Here is an 18098-nt window from a genome sequence, read left to right on the forward strand (position 1 = left end):
TGTGGTGTTGTGCAAGGTGCGGGTGCTTTGCTTCACTGCCTTTTCTAGACTGCTGGGTTCCGCTGCTGCATGCTGTGAAACAGTTGCCCTGTTCCGGAGCCCACCTTGTCCATTTTTTCTATTGCCAATCCTAAAGGGCACGGGGCTTCTTTTGGGGGAGAGGGCTTAAAATATATTTGGCAGAAAAAGCGTTATAGGCTATTGGCTGGCTTAGGGGATTGATAATGGGCTGCAAATCAATCCAGCCCTTGGTACTAGGGATCAAAAGTTGCTTCCATTTTATGGTGATTTGGTGGCTTGCGTGGAATAAGTTCCCAATGAATGGTCAGAAGCTACTGTTACAGCTAGCCCTGACTGGGGCCCTGCGTGGGCAATCTCAGCAGCAAAACCTAGGACTGAATCAGCCCCAGAGACCGAACTTTCTCTCTTCCCACTGGGAGTGGTGCCTTCAGGTCTGGGGTGGAGCCACGCTGTCCCTGGCCTGTGTATAAATGGAGCATGTTGTTCTCCAGGGCCGTTCACCAGCATTCTCGTCACTTTAAAATTTACTTTAATAAAGAAACAGTTGCGGGGGGGGGAAAGAGTTCCAATGGGATACCACCCAGTCCTCTGCGAACACATCCAAAGTCGTTCGCTGGGGCAGGCCTCTTCCCACTGCTAATTCTTCAGGGGACCAGCTCAGCACCACTTCCAGAATAATACAAAGCATGAGAATTGAGCAAGCTCAAGGTCATGTGTGACCCTAAACCACCCAATGCCTCAAAGTCTGTATTAATTATTATTCATTTATTTATGTCGCTCCATCGATGTGCATGGCACGTCAGGATTAACCCCGACCCTCTAATATGTACTGGGACAACGGGGATTCTCCCCACCCTTTAGTGTTAACATTGCTTTATGTATATCGGAGGCTTGAGTTTTATTGAGAAAGAGGAAAAGTTCTCGTTTAGTTCTGTCTGCAGCACCAGATGTATTTGCACACACCCATCCTGAGAGCTTTGTAACAGTTCCCAATGTCCTTGCGGGAATGTCAGTATCCAGCTGAGGCCATCTGGGTTTTTATTCATCTGCGTGGCGCTCCCCAGAACACTTGACCTCTCAGCTAAGTAGTTCCCAGTGTCCAAGTTCTGGGAACAAAGAGCACTTTGGGTGTTACCTGTGTGAGCGCCAAGCCCTTTCACCTATGTGGCGGTGGTGAAACCCATTTTCTGCATGGCATGGAGCGATGGGGAGCTAGCCTGCACCTGTTGGTTCTGATGGGCTGACAAGAGCCTTTTGTTTTCTTTTTGAATTGAAACAGACTTAGAGGATGGAGCAAGAGTGGGTGAATGAGGAGAGGGGGGACGAAGGCCTCATTGAGTTCTACAGCTCCTTCAAGGACATGTTTGAGTTCTTCTGCAAGAACACTACCATCCATGGGACTGTCCGCCTAGTGTGTTCGAGCAGCAACCGGATGAAGACGGCTTTCTGGACCCTGCTCTTCCTTGCCAGCTTCGGGATGCTCTATTGGCAGTTTGCTCTTCTCTTCAGCCAATACTGGACCTATCCCGTCATCATGACCATGTCCGTGCACTCAGAGCCCAAGATGTTTCCAGCCATTACTCTCTGCAATCTGGACCCATACAGGTAGAGCAGCATTTGGGGAGGGCTGCCATGGTTTCGTCACAGATTTGGGGTTGGACCTTGATTGAGTTAGGATGAGAAACTTTATCAGTGCAGATGTGGGTGGGGATTGAACCCCGGATTGAATTGGGGTGCACCAACTTTATTTTCGGTGTGGATTTGGAGTCAGACCTTAGTTTGTCATGAAGGATGGTGCATAGAAACTTACTTACTTACTTTAAGTCCAGATTCAAGAGTAGAGGAGCTGGGTCCCTGGGGCTGCTTTGACTTCACTAATTGATTTTCTGTACCAGTAGAAGTACTTTTCCCCTGAAATATGTAGCTTCTGTAAAGTCTTTCGTATCTAATCAACAGATCACTGCCGCTGGACACATAGTGATATCTAATTGCTAGTTAAAACCTGCTCCTGCAAGACCACTTATGTATGCAAGTAACTCTGTGTAGGGATAGTCCTATTGACATCCCTGGGACTGTTCACATACCGTCTGGGGCCCAGACTTTCAGGGCCAAATATTCATTCAATTAAATTCAAATTACGTAATGTGCAATTACCTAATTTGCCTGCAGCCGTTACCTAACTTGGCTGCATAAATTGGCATTTCTGCAAGCAAGAGCAGGATGGCTGCAAATCTGAACATTCAATCTGAGGGCTAAGATTTGGAACTTCAGCCACTGATAGCAACATCAGACTATTTCTGTCACCGTTCCATCTGTATTTCCCTCTCTGTGGTCCACCCAGAGCACCCACTCTAGGCTCACAGATCCTCAGCCATCACCTCTCTTGTGCAGAGACCTGTGACTCTTTCCCTCCAGACCAGGGTTTTTCCAGGCTGCACAGTTCCCGGCTTATGCTGTGATATTCCCAGCAAGCCAGACTGCCGAAACAGACCAGTGTCCAAGCTTTGCTTTCTCTTCGAAGGCTATGAACAGCTGTAATTACCAGCAGTTACAAATCCCCATCCAGCTCTTTATAAGCAAGCACCTTTATTCTTAAGGTGAAAGTATTACAGAGAAAACATATTAAAAACAATAAAAGAACACATGAATACACCCCGACGTCAGCTTCGGGCTCTGGAAGGTGTTAGCCCTTCAAAATCCACAGCTTGGTTTTCCCCATGGTTACAAGTTCACAACTGTTTCAGATTCAGAACCAGAACAGCCATGAATAGCTCAGTCTTTTGTTTATAAGCCTGGGCCTTTGATCTTGCCCTCATGTGACAGGTGATCAGCTGACAAAGGCCCATTCTTCAGGGCATAGTTTCAAATGGCTGGGTTTTGCATAACCGGAGGTGGGGAATTTTGCATTCACCTCCCTGTGGATATTTCCCAGAAAATCCGCTTCACACGGATTATCCCAAAAGTCTATTTTTGTCTAGCACATTGTTCCATATAGTCCTTTGATCATCCAGGTCTTACATCACCTCTCCCCCCTAGAGAAGCTATATACAATCCTGGCCCAGAATAATACATAAACTTTGCATTAGGATAATTAAACTTAATACAGTAAGGATTTGTAAAGATCTTGCAGGAAATTGCAATATCTGTCATAATGTCTGAACATTTTGGATGCATTCTACTCACCACCATGATTGGCCTTTCCAACAGAGATGCCAGGAACTGAAGTGGACTAGAGGTTGAACTTTTACCAATGTTAAAAGAAACCACGTGTGTGTACAAATAGACAATTATGCACTCCTATTATTTCTGTCCCCTATAGGTTTGACCTAGTCAGTGAGAGACTGGCCCAGTTGGACCAAATGGCAGAGGAAGCAATAGCTAATTTGTATGGCTACAAAACTTCAATCTTTTCCTCCCGTTATAAAAAGGATATCAGCGTGAAGGGAGGGTCTGCCAATCTGAGTAGCTCCAGCTTCCAACTGAACCGCCACATTTCACTGGTGATGCTGAAGGAACCTGATACCGGGTCCAAGAAGAAACATTTCAAAGTGGGCTTTAAATTGGTAAGTGTAACCAAGCAACTGCAGCTTGTTAGGTAATCCATCCAATCCATGCGACAAGTTTAACTGAACCTGTTCTGCGCGAAAGATTAAATAGAACATAGGTGCATTTAAACAATAGAGCCTAATGAAGGGTCTGAGGATCTCTGGGGAGATCCCAGCCCTACCATAATCCTTTACTTGTTATCCTATCTTCTGAGACTCTTGTAGAGAGAGGGGATAATAGGGGTTCCTCAACAACAACCAACATTCAAGGAATGTCAATAGATAGAGCTTGTATAATTAGCTAGCAACTGGGTTACATCCCACATTGTTTTGCAGCCTTTCATAGTCCATGTTTTTGCAAGATCCTTCCAGCAATACCAGAAATGAGAGAACAAACAACTGTAAATGTGTGTGTGTGTACAGGGAAGGAGAGAGAGAATGGGTGTGTTAAAAATGATCAACTCAACACATAGATAGAAAAGATCTGTGACCTTGGAAAAGTCAGTTAATCTCACTGTGCCTCGGTTTCTTCATCTATAACATGGGGATATAGTAGACATGGAATTCAAAACCAACGAGGAAGTGAAGCTGACAAGGCGTGAGATGCCCAAACAATTTTATTTTGACTTATTTATTATCACCATGCCATATCTTGAGGTCCTTACTCAGGCTGACGTTCATTGCCGACAGTGGGTGTTCCCCCGGCTAAGGACTCAGTAAGAAGTGAGAGCACTTCAGAGTTTGGCCCAAAATTCATTAGTTGTAAGAGTGCCTCCACCAACTTTACCCTTTCTTCTGGCAAGGTAATTTAAAAACAATGCTTCTCTTCCTTCTCCTGTCCAAGGAGTGACCCCAGCAAGAGTCCTGGGGACACGTCTAACACGGTCTTGTGTGGCTGAGCTGTATTCTCACTCCCCACACATTAGACTGCCCCCGCGGCTCATGTACTGCCAGGACAGAAATCCACCTCACACCTCACCTCCGTTGCTCTTAACGACACCATCTTGCATCTTCTATAGCCGGAGTCCCTTAGACTGCTCCTGTACGTGGGCTCTGATTTCCTCTCTCCTTTTCTTTTCTCCCCAGTGCAATGCCACAGGTGGGAATTGTTTCTACAAGGCCTACTCGTCTGGGGTAGACACCATTCAAGAGTGGTACAGGTTTCACTATATGAATATCATGTCCCAGCTACCCGTTATAATCAACATTTCTTCTCATGAAGAGCACATACAAAACTTGGTCTACTCTTGCCAGTATGACGGGGAGCCCTGCAGAGAGAGGTAAATACCTGCCAAGGGGGTAATTGTGGGTTAGCAAAGGACAAAGGGATCCGTTCCCATCCACCTTGGAATTATGCCAGAGCTTGCGAGGAGAAAGCTGAGTGGAGGAAGTTCAGCACCTCTCATGATGGGCAGACGGACGAAATGTGAGAGCCCTTGTTAGGGGTCAAACTAAAGAGGACAGTTTCCTCTCTTCTCCCCCCACCAGAAGCAGTAGCTGCTTGTTCTCTTTGAAGTTGATTTAATGCCTTGCTGACACTTCTGCCTGGCACACCTGCTGCAATTAACTGCAGGAATCAGCTGCTTTGATGCTTGTGTGATCAGCCAGCTCCTAGCATGAGTAAGAACCTCACTAGGGAGGAAGGATATGGAGGCTGATTTGACTAGAGAAGTTTCACATAATTATAATAAAAGGTGTAATCTTTTCTCAGGATGATAATTGGTCTCGTGGTTAGAGCAGTGGACTGGTCTCATAGTTTAACTGGCCTAGTGGCTGGAGCACAGGGTTGGGAGCCAGTTCCTGGCTTCTATTCCCAATTCGTCCACCACCTTGCTATGTGATCTTTGGGCAAGTCGCTTAACTTCTCTGTAGCTCCATTTACAAAGGGGATACCAATATACACCTGCCTCGCAGAGGGGGTTTGAGGCTAGGGGAGTGAATGGCTAATAGACCCTGGTAAGCCGAAGATTCTTCGGAGGGGATTCTCCAGACCTGTCCTTGTTTGGTGTCTGGCTTTGCGGTAGTTTCTCATGGCTTGTAGTAAAACAAAAGACCCTGGGAGTTGCCTCTTTGCTCCTAAGAATGCACCGATCTTTGGAACAGATCTTCAGCTGGAGCAAGCTGATGTAGCTTGACTTCAACAGAGCTATGACAGTTGACCCCAGCTGAGCATCTGACCCTCCGGATATAGTCCAGGGTTGGCTTTATTGATAATTCATAACAACCAAAATATCAACCTCGGCTTGAGTTTTCTCCCAAGTTTGGCACATCCTGGAGTTTTCCTGGCAGAACCTTCTCTGTCACAGTTCAGAGTTTCTTCTGCCCCGGGGAAAGGCTCCCAACCCCTTTGATCAACCTGGCAGGAGCTAGTGGAATTCCACTGCACCTTCATGCATGGCTAAGGGATGGGATACCTCAACAGAAGAACCCTGTGCAAGGGCCTCATGTCTGCCACCCTTTAGCAAGAGTTGCAGAAATGCCACCTGTTGTTGCTGTTATTAAATATTGGAAATTCATCTTTTTGATTGGAAACTGCTTTGTGTGCATGCTTGGGGAACTCTGATTTATCGATACGCCCCCCCTTCCCCCACCCCTTTGAATAGGACAGGTCTCAGATGAATAGTTATTTGTACTGCAGTCGCTGAACAGACTAATGGAGCAAGGGGGACAAGATAAAGGATCATATTTGACGTAGAAAACAGCAATTGTGGATTTTCCCCTTTTGTTAGTGTTGAGGGGATTCTCCAGACCTGTCCTTGTTTGGTGTCTGGCTTTGCGGTAGTTTCTCATGGCTTGTAGTAAAACAAGCTTAGACACAAGAATTTAAATGTCCTCCCACCGTGCATCTGAGGGACAACTGGGCTGACCTCAAAACAAAAACCACAGACATCCAAAACAGCAGCAAATGCCTGTGGTTTTGCAGCTTTTTATTAGAGACAAGTTTGGCTCCTGCCTTCAAAGGCCGTTGGAGTCAGAGAAGATCTATTTTCTGCTGGAGGGAGGAAAATATCACATGTTCCAAAAGCTGGCACAACAAAGCTCAAAGCCTGACCGCCCCCAGGACTGAGATATAACAGGAGAGGCAAGAGAACAGCATAAAAAGCTCTGCTTCAGCAGAGCCGGAAGAGTGGGGCAGCATTTTGTTCAGCCAGACTGGTCCAGTGACAAGCATAAGCGCCAGGTGAAATCAACAGCGGGTGTCTGAAACTGTGCCCTTGTGCCTGAGGAAACCAGTCCACTGGGGCTTAAGAACATAAGAACATAAGAAAGGCCGTACCGGGTCAGACCAAAGGTCCATCTAGCCCAGTATCCTGTCTACCGACAGTGGCCAATGCCAGGTGCCCCAGAGGGAGTGAACCTAACAGGCAATGATCAAGTGATCTCTCTCCTGCCATCCATCTCCACCCTCTGACAGACAGAGGCTAGGGACACCATTCCTTACCCATCCTGGCTAATAGCCATTAATGGACTTAACCACCATGAATTTATCCAGTTCTCTTTTATATCCAGTTCTCTTTTATTTGGGGCTTAAACAAGACGCGAAATGAGGGTGCTCAGGCATTAGTCTGAGTTGAACCGTCCATGTCGGTATTTCCATGAATTGCAGGAATTTTTGATGGAGATGGGTCAGAACATCTCTGAACAACACCACTGAGATGTGGTCTTCGGAAGGATGACCAACCAATTCGAAACTCTGCCCCAGCAGAGAGCAGGGGGTGGTCCCCAGGCTGGGTGGTGGTTTTACCATTGGACTCATTGCAAAATGTCCCTTGTGTGACGTATTGATCCCTGTGTCTGCAGGGGTAAAAGCTAAAGTAAACCAACCCACGGTGCCACCCAGAGGCTGCACCACAATGCAAGAACAGTCCAATAAACCCAAAGCAAACCTGCCCAAGTCCAGTAAATAACTTCATTGAGCTGCCCATGAGCTCTCCAGCATTGCCCTGTGCAGGAACGTACAAACCAGTGGGGTGGTAAATCCCAGAGCATGGAAAGCACCAACTCTCAAGTCTGAGCTAGGGAAGCAAATCCCCTACCACTCAGCTGCAAACATGCCCCCAAAACAAATGAGCCCCAGCACTTTCATGGAAAGTGTTGATCCAGGGTTATTTCTGTAAAGCAGCGAACAGTTTTGAACAAAGGCCTGTGTGGCTCTGGCTGTTGTCTAGTAATACTACTTTGTGCTTTATATATAGTACCATTCATGCCAGGCTCTCAAAGTGCTTTCCAAAGGTGGGAAGGGACTATTGCCCCTGCTTTACAGAGGGGGAAAGTGAGCACAGAGAGGTGAACTGACTTGGCCAAGGTCGCCTAGCAAGGTGATGGCCATCATGAAAAGGACCCCAGTCTCCTGAATCTCCGTTCTGGGGTGTTACCAGCAGCCGGCACTGCCTCCCTGAAATACAGATGACTGAATTGCAAACAGACAGCTCATTATGAATGATCTAACCTAACTAAACTTCTCCAGTGGCCAGGGGAGTATGAGGATAATTGCCACAATGTCAAGCATGCTGACTGTCGCTCTGTTGGCTTTGCTCTGGACAGTCCTGCCCTTCAGAAGCTGACACTTCTGCCACACCACCAAGCCAGCTCTTGGGTAGTTACCCACACAGGGCAGCCTACTGTAACTGAATGAGATCAAATCGAGGAGGATATTGGTTACTGGAAACCCACCCACCAGCTCCCTGTTGACAAAGGGATGCCTCAGCAGAAGGCCTTCCACCCTTCATCTGCAGCGTGGGGTGTGCTACGCCTGCTGGGATCATCTGGATGTATTTCCCCTAAGCAATTCCCTGCTAGGGTATTAATCAGGGCAGCTTGGTCGCTCTTGTTCTTTGCCTTAGACCAAGACATTCGAGTCCTCAGGAGACTACAGTCATTTGGCTCAGTACAGGGCTATCGGAGTGAAATGTAATGGCCTGTGATAGACAGGAGGTCAGGACTGCATGATCTAATAGTCCGTTCTGGCCATAAACTCTGTGACACTGAAGAAGCTATGCAGGGTTATCACCATTCCCTTTGCAGCTGATTGCGGTCTCTGTAATTAAGTGCTACTGCGCTGGCTGTTCCTGTTGCATAGCCAAGGCTGTAGATGCCAGCGTGTGCTTGGATCCAGTTGTGTCCTAACAATAAAGCATATTAAATGCTCATACACAAAAAAAAAAAACCAGCAAGGAAATGTTTGCCTAAGTGCTCTCAGAGAAAGTCTTGTGTACCCAATAAATCACTGGAGGGAAGTCTCAAGGGCTAAATTCAGTCTTGGAGTTAATACATTGACCGGAATTAGGTCCCAGGCAATGAGAGAGATGAAATTAACAAAGGCAGTCCACCTCAAACTTCTTTGTGTATATGAAAAATATGTCTCGTAAAGTTACACGGTGTGAGATCTGAGTCTGACTGGCACTGGTATTCAAGGCATTGTGTGGGGTCCCATCACCTGATGCACTATTATAGCATAAGAGAAATGAAGGAAGGCGGTTGGAGAAGCCAAATCTTTGCTTTAAATCTGAGCTAAAAATGCCTAGCCTGCACCCTGGACCTTGGAGACAGTGGTTACAGCAGGGAAAAGGCAGTCAGAACTCCTGGTTCTACTCCTGCCTTTAACGCTCACTTGCTATTCAATTAATCACTCCATGCCTTGGTTTTCCTGTCTGTATAATGGAGATAATGCTTTCCCAGCTTTGCGAAGACTCAGAGATCCTCAGATGGCAAGCATGATATAAGTACAAATATATTTGATTAGTTGTTATTAGTGTAAACAACACTGAGCTAGTTAAGCATAAGATGGGGATTGACGTGTGCCTGTTACTTGGTAGCTATCTGTTGGCTGGCCGCTAATTAGTGTATTCTTTTGTTTTGGGTTGTATGAAAGTATCCTAGGAAGAGTTTGTTAGGAGACCGTAGCTCTTCTTAGATTGTAAACTCTTTGGGGCAGGGCCTGTCTTTTCATTCTATGTTTGTGCAGTATCTGGCACAATGGGATCCCGCGGCCACATAACAATACTAACGTGGCAGGGAGGTTCAGCCATAACAAATAATATTTGAACTCTTTTGCTTCCAGCGACTACATTCACTTTCACCACCAGGTCTATGGAAGCTGCTACACTTTCAACAGCGAGGGGACAGACCTCTTCTGGAAAGCAACGAAACCTGGAATTTCCTATGGTACGTTATTTGGCCAGGACCAGGGGAAGGAGACAAAGAAAATACCAGTCCACACATCCAGTTTGTAAACACCTCTAACGATGCTCCCTTCCAACACCTACAGGCACACGGGGGATGGAAGAAATGACGTCACTTCCTAGGGCTTGCCCTGCTGAGTTGCAGTTTAAAGAGATGCTTTCCTTTCCTTGTGTCTCCAGGACTCTCCCTGATCCTGAAAGCCGAGCAGAACGATCGCCTCCCGCTGTTGTCTACGGTGGCAGGCGTGCAAGTGATGATCCACAACCACAATCAGACGCCATTCCTCGAGCATGAGTGGTTCGACATCAGACCGGGGATCGCGACTAACATCGGAATCAGACAGGTGGGCAGGCCAGGCACAGCGGCACTGTTTCTCCTCCGTGCGTTTTCCTTTTCGGCCGGTGCTGGGCGGGCCCGAGGGGAAGGATGGCCTTGTGGTGGGAGCACAGGACTGAACGCTAGGACTCCTGGGTTCTAGGCCTGACTCTTCCATTCATGTTTGTAAGGTGCTTTGAGAGTGTCAGGTGGAAGTTACTAAGGGAGGGCAAAGTATTAGTATTGTAGCCAAACCTTCTGAATCAGGGTGTGCAGCCATTTGCTTCCCTTTGGCAGTTCAACCTGTGGGACGGGAGGGTCCTCCACTTGATGACATAATAAATAAGAGCCCTATTAGAAATGCACATCACTGACACAAAATGTGCTAGAGGGCATGGGGGATGGGAAGAAGACACCGTTTTCACCCCCCCCCTCAGCTGTGATGTCCTGTCAGTGGAGCCGGGCCTGCCTCCGCTTTCCCTGCTGTGACTCGGACCGCGATCGAGCTATGAGCTGGCTCTGAGCCTGCCGCCGCTGGTAACCCACGGCATAGCGTCAAGGCTGAGAACTGTGGTAAGCCCATGACATTCGCTGGCCCGGCAGAGAAAATCCCGTCACCTGCTGTCAGCGTGTAAGAGGGTAGCTCCCCACTTCACCTTGAATGTCAGTCGTGTCTCACCTACACCTCCAGTCTTATGCTCTCCTCCTCCTCTCCTCTCATGGCCTCTGCTCCACCCAGTTCTTTCTCCTTGCTGCCCCTTTGTCTTCTGCCCTTAGCTTCACACCTGCACTTGGAACATCCCTCTGCTCTCCTTCTTCAAACCCACTCCTCCCTGGAATCCCTGGTCTGCTGATCACTGATCCCTCCACGCCAGGGGTAGGCAGTAGGCAGACTGCGGTCCAAATCCAGACCACCAGATGCGTTTGAATGGACTGTGGAATCTTTTTATTTATTATTTATTATTATTTTATTTATTGGTTTTGTAGTATTTTCTCTGGAGTCTGGACCTTGACCAAGAAATTTGGACCTTGACAAAAAATAATTGCTTACCACTGCTCCACAGTCTCCTTTACCTGAACGCTTGCTTTGCTGTCTGTCTTGTGTGTGTTAGGTTTGAAGCTCGTCAGGGCAGGGACTGGGCGTTATTCTGCACTATTCTATGTAAAGTGGCAGCTGCGTTTGGAGCTCCGTATTAATGCTCCATAATTGTATACGCCTCTTTTCTGTGTCCACAGGACGAGGTGCATCGCTTGGGTGGGAATTATGGAAAATGCACAGTCGACGGAGAAGATGTGGATGTAAAACTCCTGTACAACAGTTCCTACACACTGCAGGTACTGTCCGAGCAGATGGTTGGACTTGTAGCACCGTTCAGACCTTGCTTGACAAAGCAATGAGTTAGAGGCTGGCAGTGCAGTAGCTTGCACACTGTGGGACATGACAACTTCCAGAAGTAACTTGCACACTGTGGGACATGACAACTTCTTTTATTGAGTGGTGGAGGTTGTACCCAGAACACTGGAGTTGTCACCTCCTTGTAGCACTGCACCGGAAGCCGGATACTAAGCTAGATGGACCGCTGTGGTTATTCTTGTGCCCTCAAATAGGTTGTGTGGTTATGATGTTTGTTAGACCCCCATCCGTTGGAAGTCTGCAATATTTATTATAGGCCCTGCAAAGTTCTCAAGAGCACACCCACGGGGTGAATGTATTTGAAACCCTTTTGCCCCATCCGGCCATGGCAATACGCTGTGTATTCTTGCAAGGCAAAGAGCGGCAGCTCTTCTCCAGCGACCACACACTGTTAGTGTAGGGTGACTAGATGTCCCGATTTTATAGGGACAGTCCTGATTTTGGGGTCTTTTTCTTATATAGGCTCCTATTACCCCCCATCCCCGTCCCGATTTTTCACACTTGCTGTCTAGTCACCCTATGTTAATGGGCAAAGTTTAGGACCCAAAGGACCTCAGACTTACCCAGCGTTCTGTTTTTCCAGGCTTGTTTGCATTCCTGCTTCCAGGACAAAATGGTTGAAAGATGTGGCTGTGGCTACTATTACTACCCACTGCCTCCTGGCGCCGAATACTGTAACTACAACAAGCATCCTGCCTGGGGTAATGGCGCAAGGCCTGTAATCTCAGGCTGGGCCTGGTAGGAATAGTTCTTGCTAGAACAGGGGGCCTCTCAGATTATTGCTGGACTACCATGTACTTGGACTGATGCTGCCTAGAGTCAGCTGGTAATTGGCAGCCCAATGAGATAATTCGCTGGCCTTTTGCCATAGAAAAATGTTGCTGCTTAAATTACAAATGGGGCTGGGGAAGCGTTTAGTTCTAGTCTGGAACTTTACCTGACATTTGTCTATCTTTCAAAAGGTTCGGGGGGTTGGAGGGGTGTTTCCTTCCCAAAGAGACTTAAAGGGCTGTATCCTGCCACCTATTCTTCTGCCAGGGGCAGCTCCAGCTGTACACGGATGGCAGGCTATTTAAGTATCCTAATGCCAGTAAGCATCACCTTCCCCAGAGATTAGCAGCGCAAAACAAAAAAGGACATGCGTTGCCAAAGCCAACCCTGCAGCCGAGCTATTTTACCTAACTAGTCCAAGTAATACGGGTTGTCTATGCAGTTTCCATTCATAGAAGGGCAATCGATCTCTTTCTCCTTTTTCTGGTTGATGTCTCTCCAAGTAACTCATGCAGTAGTCCTCAAATTAAAGTCTAAGCCCTCAGTGGAGAGAGACCCTGGCACTCAGGCAGGAAATTAACCAAGCCATCTGCAGCCGTTTGTAAGGGGGAGGGATAGCTCAGTGGTTTGAGCATTGGCCTGCTAAACCCAGGGTTGCGAGTTCAATCCTTGAGGGGGCCATTTAGGGATCGGGGCAAAAATCTGTCTGGGGATTGGTCCTGCTTTGAGCAGGGGGTTGGACTAGATGACCTCCTGAGGTCCCTCCCAACCCTGATATTCTATGATTCTATGAAGTGGGGGCAGGACAGAGCAGAGCACGAGAGAACATGGTGTGCCGGACCATCCCGGGGTTGGGATAGCATATTTCCTGGGGGAGCTCTGTCTGAGTCTGTTCCTTCCCATCTCCTCCTCCAGGGCACTGCTTCTATCAGCTGTACAACAGGCTGGCTGATCACCACCTCAGCTGTTTCGCCAAGTGTCCCAAACCGTGCTGGTGAGTCACTGGCCAGAGGGGAAGGATTCTGATAAGGGTGGAGCTAGTTGGCGGGCCCTGTGCACTCTGTGCTATCCCTAGAATCAGAGACTGTCACTCATGATCTGAGCAGAGTCCAGGCCTGTATCTCCTGTCAAGTGGGGGCCCCCAGCTCTGACTGGCATCAGTTGGAGTTGAGAGCACTCAGCACTATGCAGGATCGAGCCTTAGTACAGTAAGATACAGGGGCCTGCCATGAGAGATGCTGCTGATGCCGCGGGGAAACACAATTCCCTGCATTATGGTGCACGTAGCAAACACTTGCTCATGCCCTGGGAGTGTCAAGTGCAAGCCACCAAAACCGCATGTGGCGAAAGAGTTCACTGGGCTTGCACACATCCACGTTTCTATCGCAGTGACTGTAATTTCCCTTGTGCCTTCCCAGGGAGTCGTGGTACAAGCTGTCTGTGGGGACTGCGAAATGGCCCTCGACAAAGTCTCAGGTAGAGTACAGAGCGAATATGGATACACCGTGTTTGGAAACGTTTGCCATATTTACTATATAGCAGAGGTGGCCAACCTGAGCCTGAGAGGAGCCAGAATTTACCAATGGACATTGCCAAAGAGCCACAGTAATACATCAGTAATACATCAGCAGCCCCTCATCAGCTCCCCCGTCCCCGCCGTTCCCAGCGCCTCCCACCCACCAGCAGCCCCACCGATCAGCACCTCCCCCTCCCTCCCCGCACCTCCTGATCAGCTGTTTCATGGCGTGCAGGAGGCTCTGCGGGGGAGGGGGGAGGAGCGAGGGCACTACAGGCTATGGGGAGGGGGCAGGGCCTGTGGCAGAGCCAGGGGTTGATCAGTGAGCACCCCCCGGCACATTGGAAAGTTGGCGCCTGTAGCTCCAGCCCCAGAGTCATTGCCTATACAAGGAGCCGCATGTGGCTCCGGAGCCCCAGGTTGGCCACCCCTGCTATATAGGTTGTTGGAGTCAAGGATATAAGTGGGTTCTGCAGACCCATGCCTCAGGACCTGGGAGATATTGAGAGCTCTGGGGGAAAGACAAGACAGAACGTTGGGATTGCAATAAACCAAAATGGCCAATGTGTTTGGGTAGATTGTCTTGTAGTTAAGGAACTCTACTGGGGCTCAAGAGGTCTAGATTCAATTCCAGTTCCACTCCAGACTCCTTGTGTGATCTTGGACATATCACTAAACCTCTCTGGGCCCCGGTGCCCTATAAAATGGGGTTAATGATAGTCTAACTCACAGGGATGTTGTGGTGGTAAATCCGTTACTGTTTGTGAGATGCTCAGATTTCGTGATGTATATAGATGACGTCTTCCTATTTCTCATCATCTAACGTCAACCGGCCACTAGAGACATATCTCCTGGTGATAAGTGTATGTGAAATGGAGGCATATGTAGGTACAAATGCATTACACAATAGCTGATATCCGTGTGTTTTCGAAAGACTCAATTAGTTGAGTGGTTGCCCTCTAAGAACGCTGTCCACACATATCTGAGATACTACCATGTGGCTATTTCCCCGTCCTTAGAGGGGGCAATGATCCATGATACTCCTGTGCTGTTGGCTTGTTTTACTGGTGATCACTATATTTAAATCCCATGCCTTCAAATGTCCTACTAGATCTCTTTGGGGATCTAACCATACTTGTGTTATCAGAGGTGAAATGTGCCTTATGTTCAGTATGCCTCAGGAGGGAAGCACAGTGGCTAACCCCACAAGGCAGAAGGAATATGGAAAATTACTGAACCTGAGGCATAAAAATGACAACGGTGGTTACCTGGTGCCTGTTCCAAGCAGCAACATGCCAGTAACATAGAAATACCTTGTTGCAGGACTGGATCCGCCAGATTCTGAGTCGGCAGAAGGGATATAATTCTACCCACAACAGGTTAGTCACCAAGAGAAGGTATCGGAGCATGATTTTTCACCCAGAGGTACCTGAACTAGGAACAGATCCTGAACTATTTGTCCTCATGGAATTGTAGAAGTCAAAGATGGAAAAAGACCTGTGAGGACATCCCATCCCTTCTCCCCACTTCACTATGTCCCAGGTGGTGAAGTTTCCTTCACTTCCCTTGAGACAGTTCCAGAGCCTAACAGCATGCAAAGAAAACAACTATGCCAATGCAGAGCAAACCTTGTCCCCAGAACCTGTGGGCTGCAGCCTGCCAGCCAGACCATTAGCACAACGACCTCAATGATATAGGGGTTCAATCTGACATCCCAGTTACGCAGGCTAATGGTTTAGCAACAAAACATTGCATTGGTAGGCTTTCTGGACATGCTCCAGAGCCCATTGAAATTGATTGGAAAGACTCCCACTGATTTGACCGGGGTTTGAATCAGGCTTTTTATCCTCCTTTTGTTTAGCCATTTAAATCTGTTGTTAGACACCCTTTGGCCCAGTTTAAAGGCCTACTTGTAGGGTTTCTCTGTTTTAAAAAAATCGAACTTGGAAGCAAAACTTAGACTTGGTGGAATGCCGTGCAGGGAACCTATCTCTGACTGTTCCCCATTTTCCATTGAAGGAGAGACATCGCCAAGGTGAATATCTTCTACCAGCAATTGAACTACCAGTCTGTGGATGAATCTCCAGTGTACACAGTAAGTTGTACTGGATCAGCTCATTGCTTTAGTCTTCATTCCTGACTCTCATAATGGCCAACATCTGATGCTTCTGAGGGAAGATGCAAATGGATGGGGAGAATTTCCTTCCTGACCCTAACATGGGATCAGATTATGCCCTGAAGCATGGGGTTAAATAAAATCACAAGATATTATCAAATACACAGTGCCACACTAACTTTGTCCCCTACCAACATCTACCCTGAGATTAATCTTTATAGGGAAAATCTTGTTTAATAAGGCTTTTGCTACCAAGGAATTGGTATGACACAGAGCAGATGTTGCCATGCACTCGGGCTGGGGTGGAAAAATCTGTCACACTCTGCTGTGCCTTGTGCATGGACTTTCAGGATCCAGGCCAGAGGGTTTGCACTGAGGACAGGCACAGGCATTGCAATAGGTTTAATTGTCTGGGGGAAAGAACCCTGCAGAGCGCTGGGTGTCACAATTCCCGCTGCGTTTGGAAAAGTTTTGGAAAACGGTTAGGATTAAAAGCAAAGTACTGCAGCGAACCAAGGTGATCAGTAATCAGGGGCGGAGTCTTCTACCTCTAGCTCACTGGTCTGAAGCTGACCTGGGTTGTCAGAGACTGGAACCTCTTAGCGTCTGCTGGTGTTTCATCCCAGGTGAAATGGGTTAGTGTTCTCCGTCCAGCCCCATGTCCGGGGACTCCCTCCTGAAAAAAAATGACAGTGCAGCTTGGGAAGCCTGCATCTCTGCTGCCAGTGCTGTATTTGCCCTTTGGATTTCATTCCCTGGGGCTGTTGATTTGGTACCTATGTTATTGGCATGGACTGCACTAAGCAACTAAACTTCTAATAAAAGCAAAATCAAATAATCTCTTTCTCTCTCTTCCCCCAAATTAAAAAAACCTCTAAGGAGCCAAGATTTCGAGCTAGAGAACACATGAAGCGCTGAGTTGTCCCACCCCTAGCTAATTCACCTGCTGGGGAAATGCAATAAGTTCATATTTCATGAGTTGCACCATGTATCCTGTCAATATAACCATTCAATCCTTATATGTCCCATTCACAGGTGAATTTGCTCTTGTCCAACATGGGAAGTCAGTGGAGTCTGTGGTTTGGGTCCTCGGTGTTGTCCGTGGTTGAAATGTTTGAGTTGCTCTTGGATATAATGGTCTTGTCTCTCATATTCTGCTATCGACGGTTCAAGGCAAAGAAGACGCTGAAGATGGCCCAACCCCTTGCCATCTCCAGTGTAACTTTGACCCTAGAGAATTATAGAGCCGTGCATGAGGACCTCGCTGCCGATTGGAATTCCATCTGGACTAACCAGAATGTTGGGACCGTAGCCAAAACCAAGAACGGCGACTTACCTTTCCACTCAATTTGTAACAAGACCCCGAGACCAGAGCTGAACCCAGACGTTGTGCTTAATGGATTCCGGCATATCAAGGATCACAGCATAAAGATAGACCTAAACAGCTAATACCGTGTGTGTGGAACTGAGAGACATATGTAAAGATTCTGAGATCTATTCCACAGACATGGCTTTAGGAGCTCACCGACACACTGGATGCAGTTGGCATTTCTGTCTGCTACTTCTCTAGTGGCATCTAGGTATCTGACCTGTGCAGTGGTCTCAGGAATCGTGCAATGCCCTGATGTAATTCAGAAGTGTTTTTCTTTGGACTATATTCTGAGTATCCCTGGCAGTTGCCCAGTCCTCATAAAAGCTTATCATAACTTCTAGATTAAACTCTCCTGAGGAAACCAGATCTGACTGGACATCTCCTGGCTTCAGACAGGCCCATCTGCATTTCATAACTGTACTTGAGTTAAAAGTTAACCTAGCCATAAATAAAAACATCTCCAGTCAGCATTTTACAAGCATATGTTCTATCAGTTAACACCACTTTGGGACAGCAAAGGATGTGATAACACGAGGCTGCTGTAATCCTAACATCACTTCCAAGGCAGCGCTTCTCTTCTTAGTAATCCTGCTGTTTCACTGTGAGCATGATACACGGGAATCCATGGTGGGGCCACAATTGTGCTGAACCTAGATTCTTTCATGTGACGTTCAATTTTTTGGGGAGGGATTGGAACAAATGAGGGAATAACATTTTTTCTCATAACTGGTGTCTGAGTTGCTTAGAACTTTAAAACATGCTGCATTTTTGCTGCAGCATGTTTATATTATTAAGAGATATTTATACAATCTTAATGTTAATATTTGACAGTTATTTATGTGTCT

General features: G+C 47.4%; 1 protein-coding gene across 1 annotated transcript; it reads left to right on the forward strand.

The window, feature by feature from the left end:
- Positions 1–1309: 1309 nt before the first annotated feature.
- On the forward strand, positions 1310–17330 carry SCNN1D (sodium channel epithelial 1 subunit delta). Its single transcript, XM_065421356.1, has 12 exons — positions 1310–1626; positions 3341–3584; positions 4653–4846; positions 9628–9731; positions 9929–10092; positions 11301–11399; positions 12062–12179; positions 13165–13243; positions 13668–13725; positions 15089–15144; positions 15785–15860; positions 16917–17330. Exons 1-12 carry the CDS (start codon positions 1310–1312, stop codon positions 17328–17330), a joined length of 1923 nt encoding a protein of 640 aa, XP_065277428.1.
- Positions 17331–18098: the final 768 nt, after the last annotated feature.

Source organism: Emys orbicularis, chromosome 22 (genome assembly GCF_028017835.1).
Source record: "Emys orbicularis isolate rEmyOrb1 chromosome 22, rEmyOrb1.hap1, whole genome shotgun sequence".
In the NCBI taxonomy this organism is placed as follows: Eukaryota; Metazoa; Chordata; order Testudines; family Emydidae; genus Emys; species Emys orbicularis.

Bases quoted from the DNA above. Each gene is read 5' to 3' on its own strand.
- SCNN1D (XM_065421356.1), top strand. From the start codon at position 1,310: ATGGAGCAAGAGTGGGTGAATGAGGAGAGGGGGGACGAAGGCCTCATT. The intron at 11,400-12,061 runs GTACTGTCCGAG...CTGTTTTTCCAG, and splicing joins ACAGTTCCTACACACTGCAG to GCTTGTTTGCATTCCTGCTT. The intron at 13,726-15,088 runs GTAGAGTACAGA...ACCTTGTTGCAG, and splicing joins GGCCCTCGACAAAGTCTCAG to GACTGGATCCGCCAGATTCT.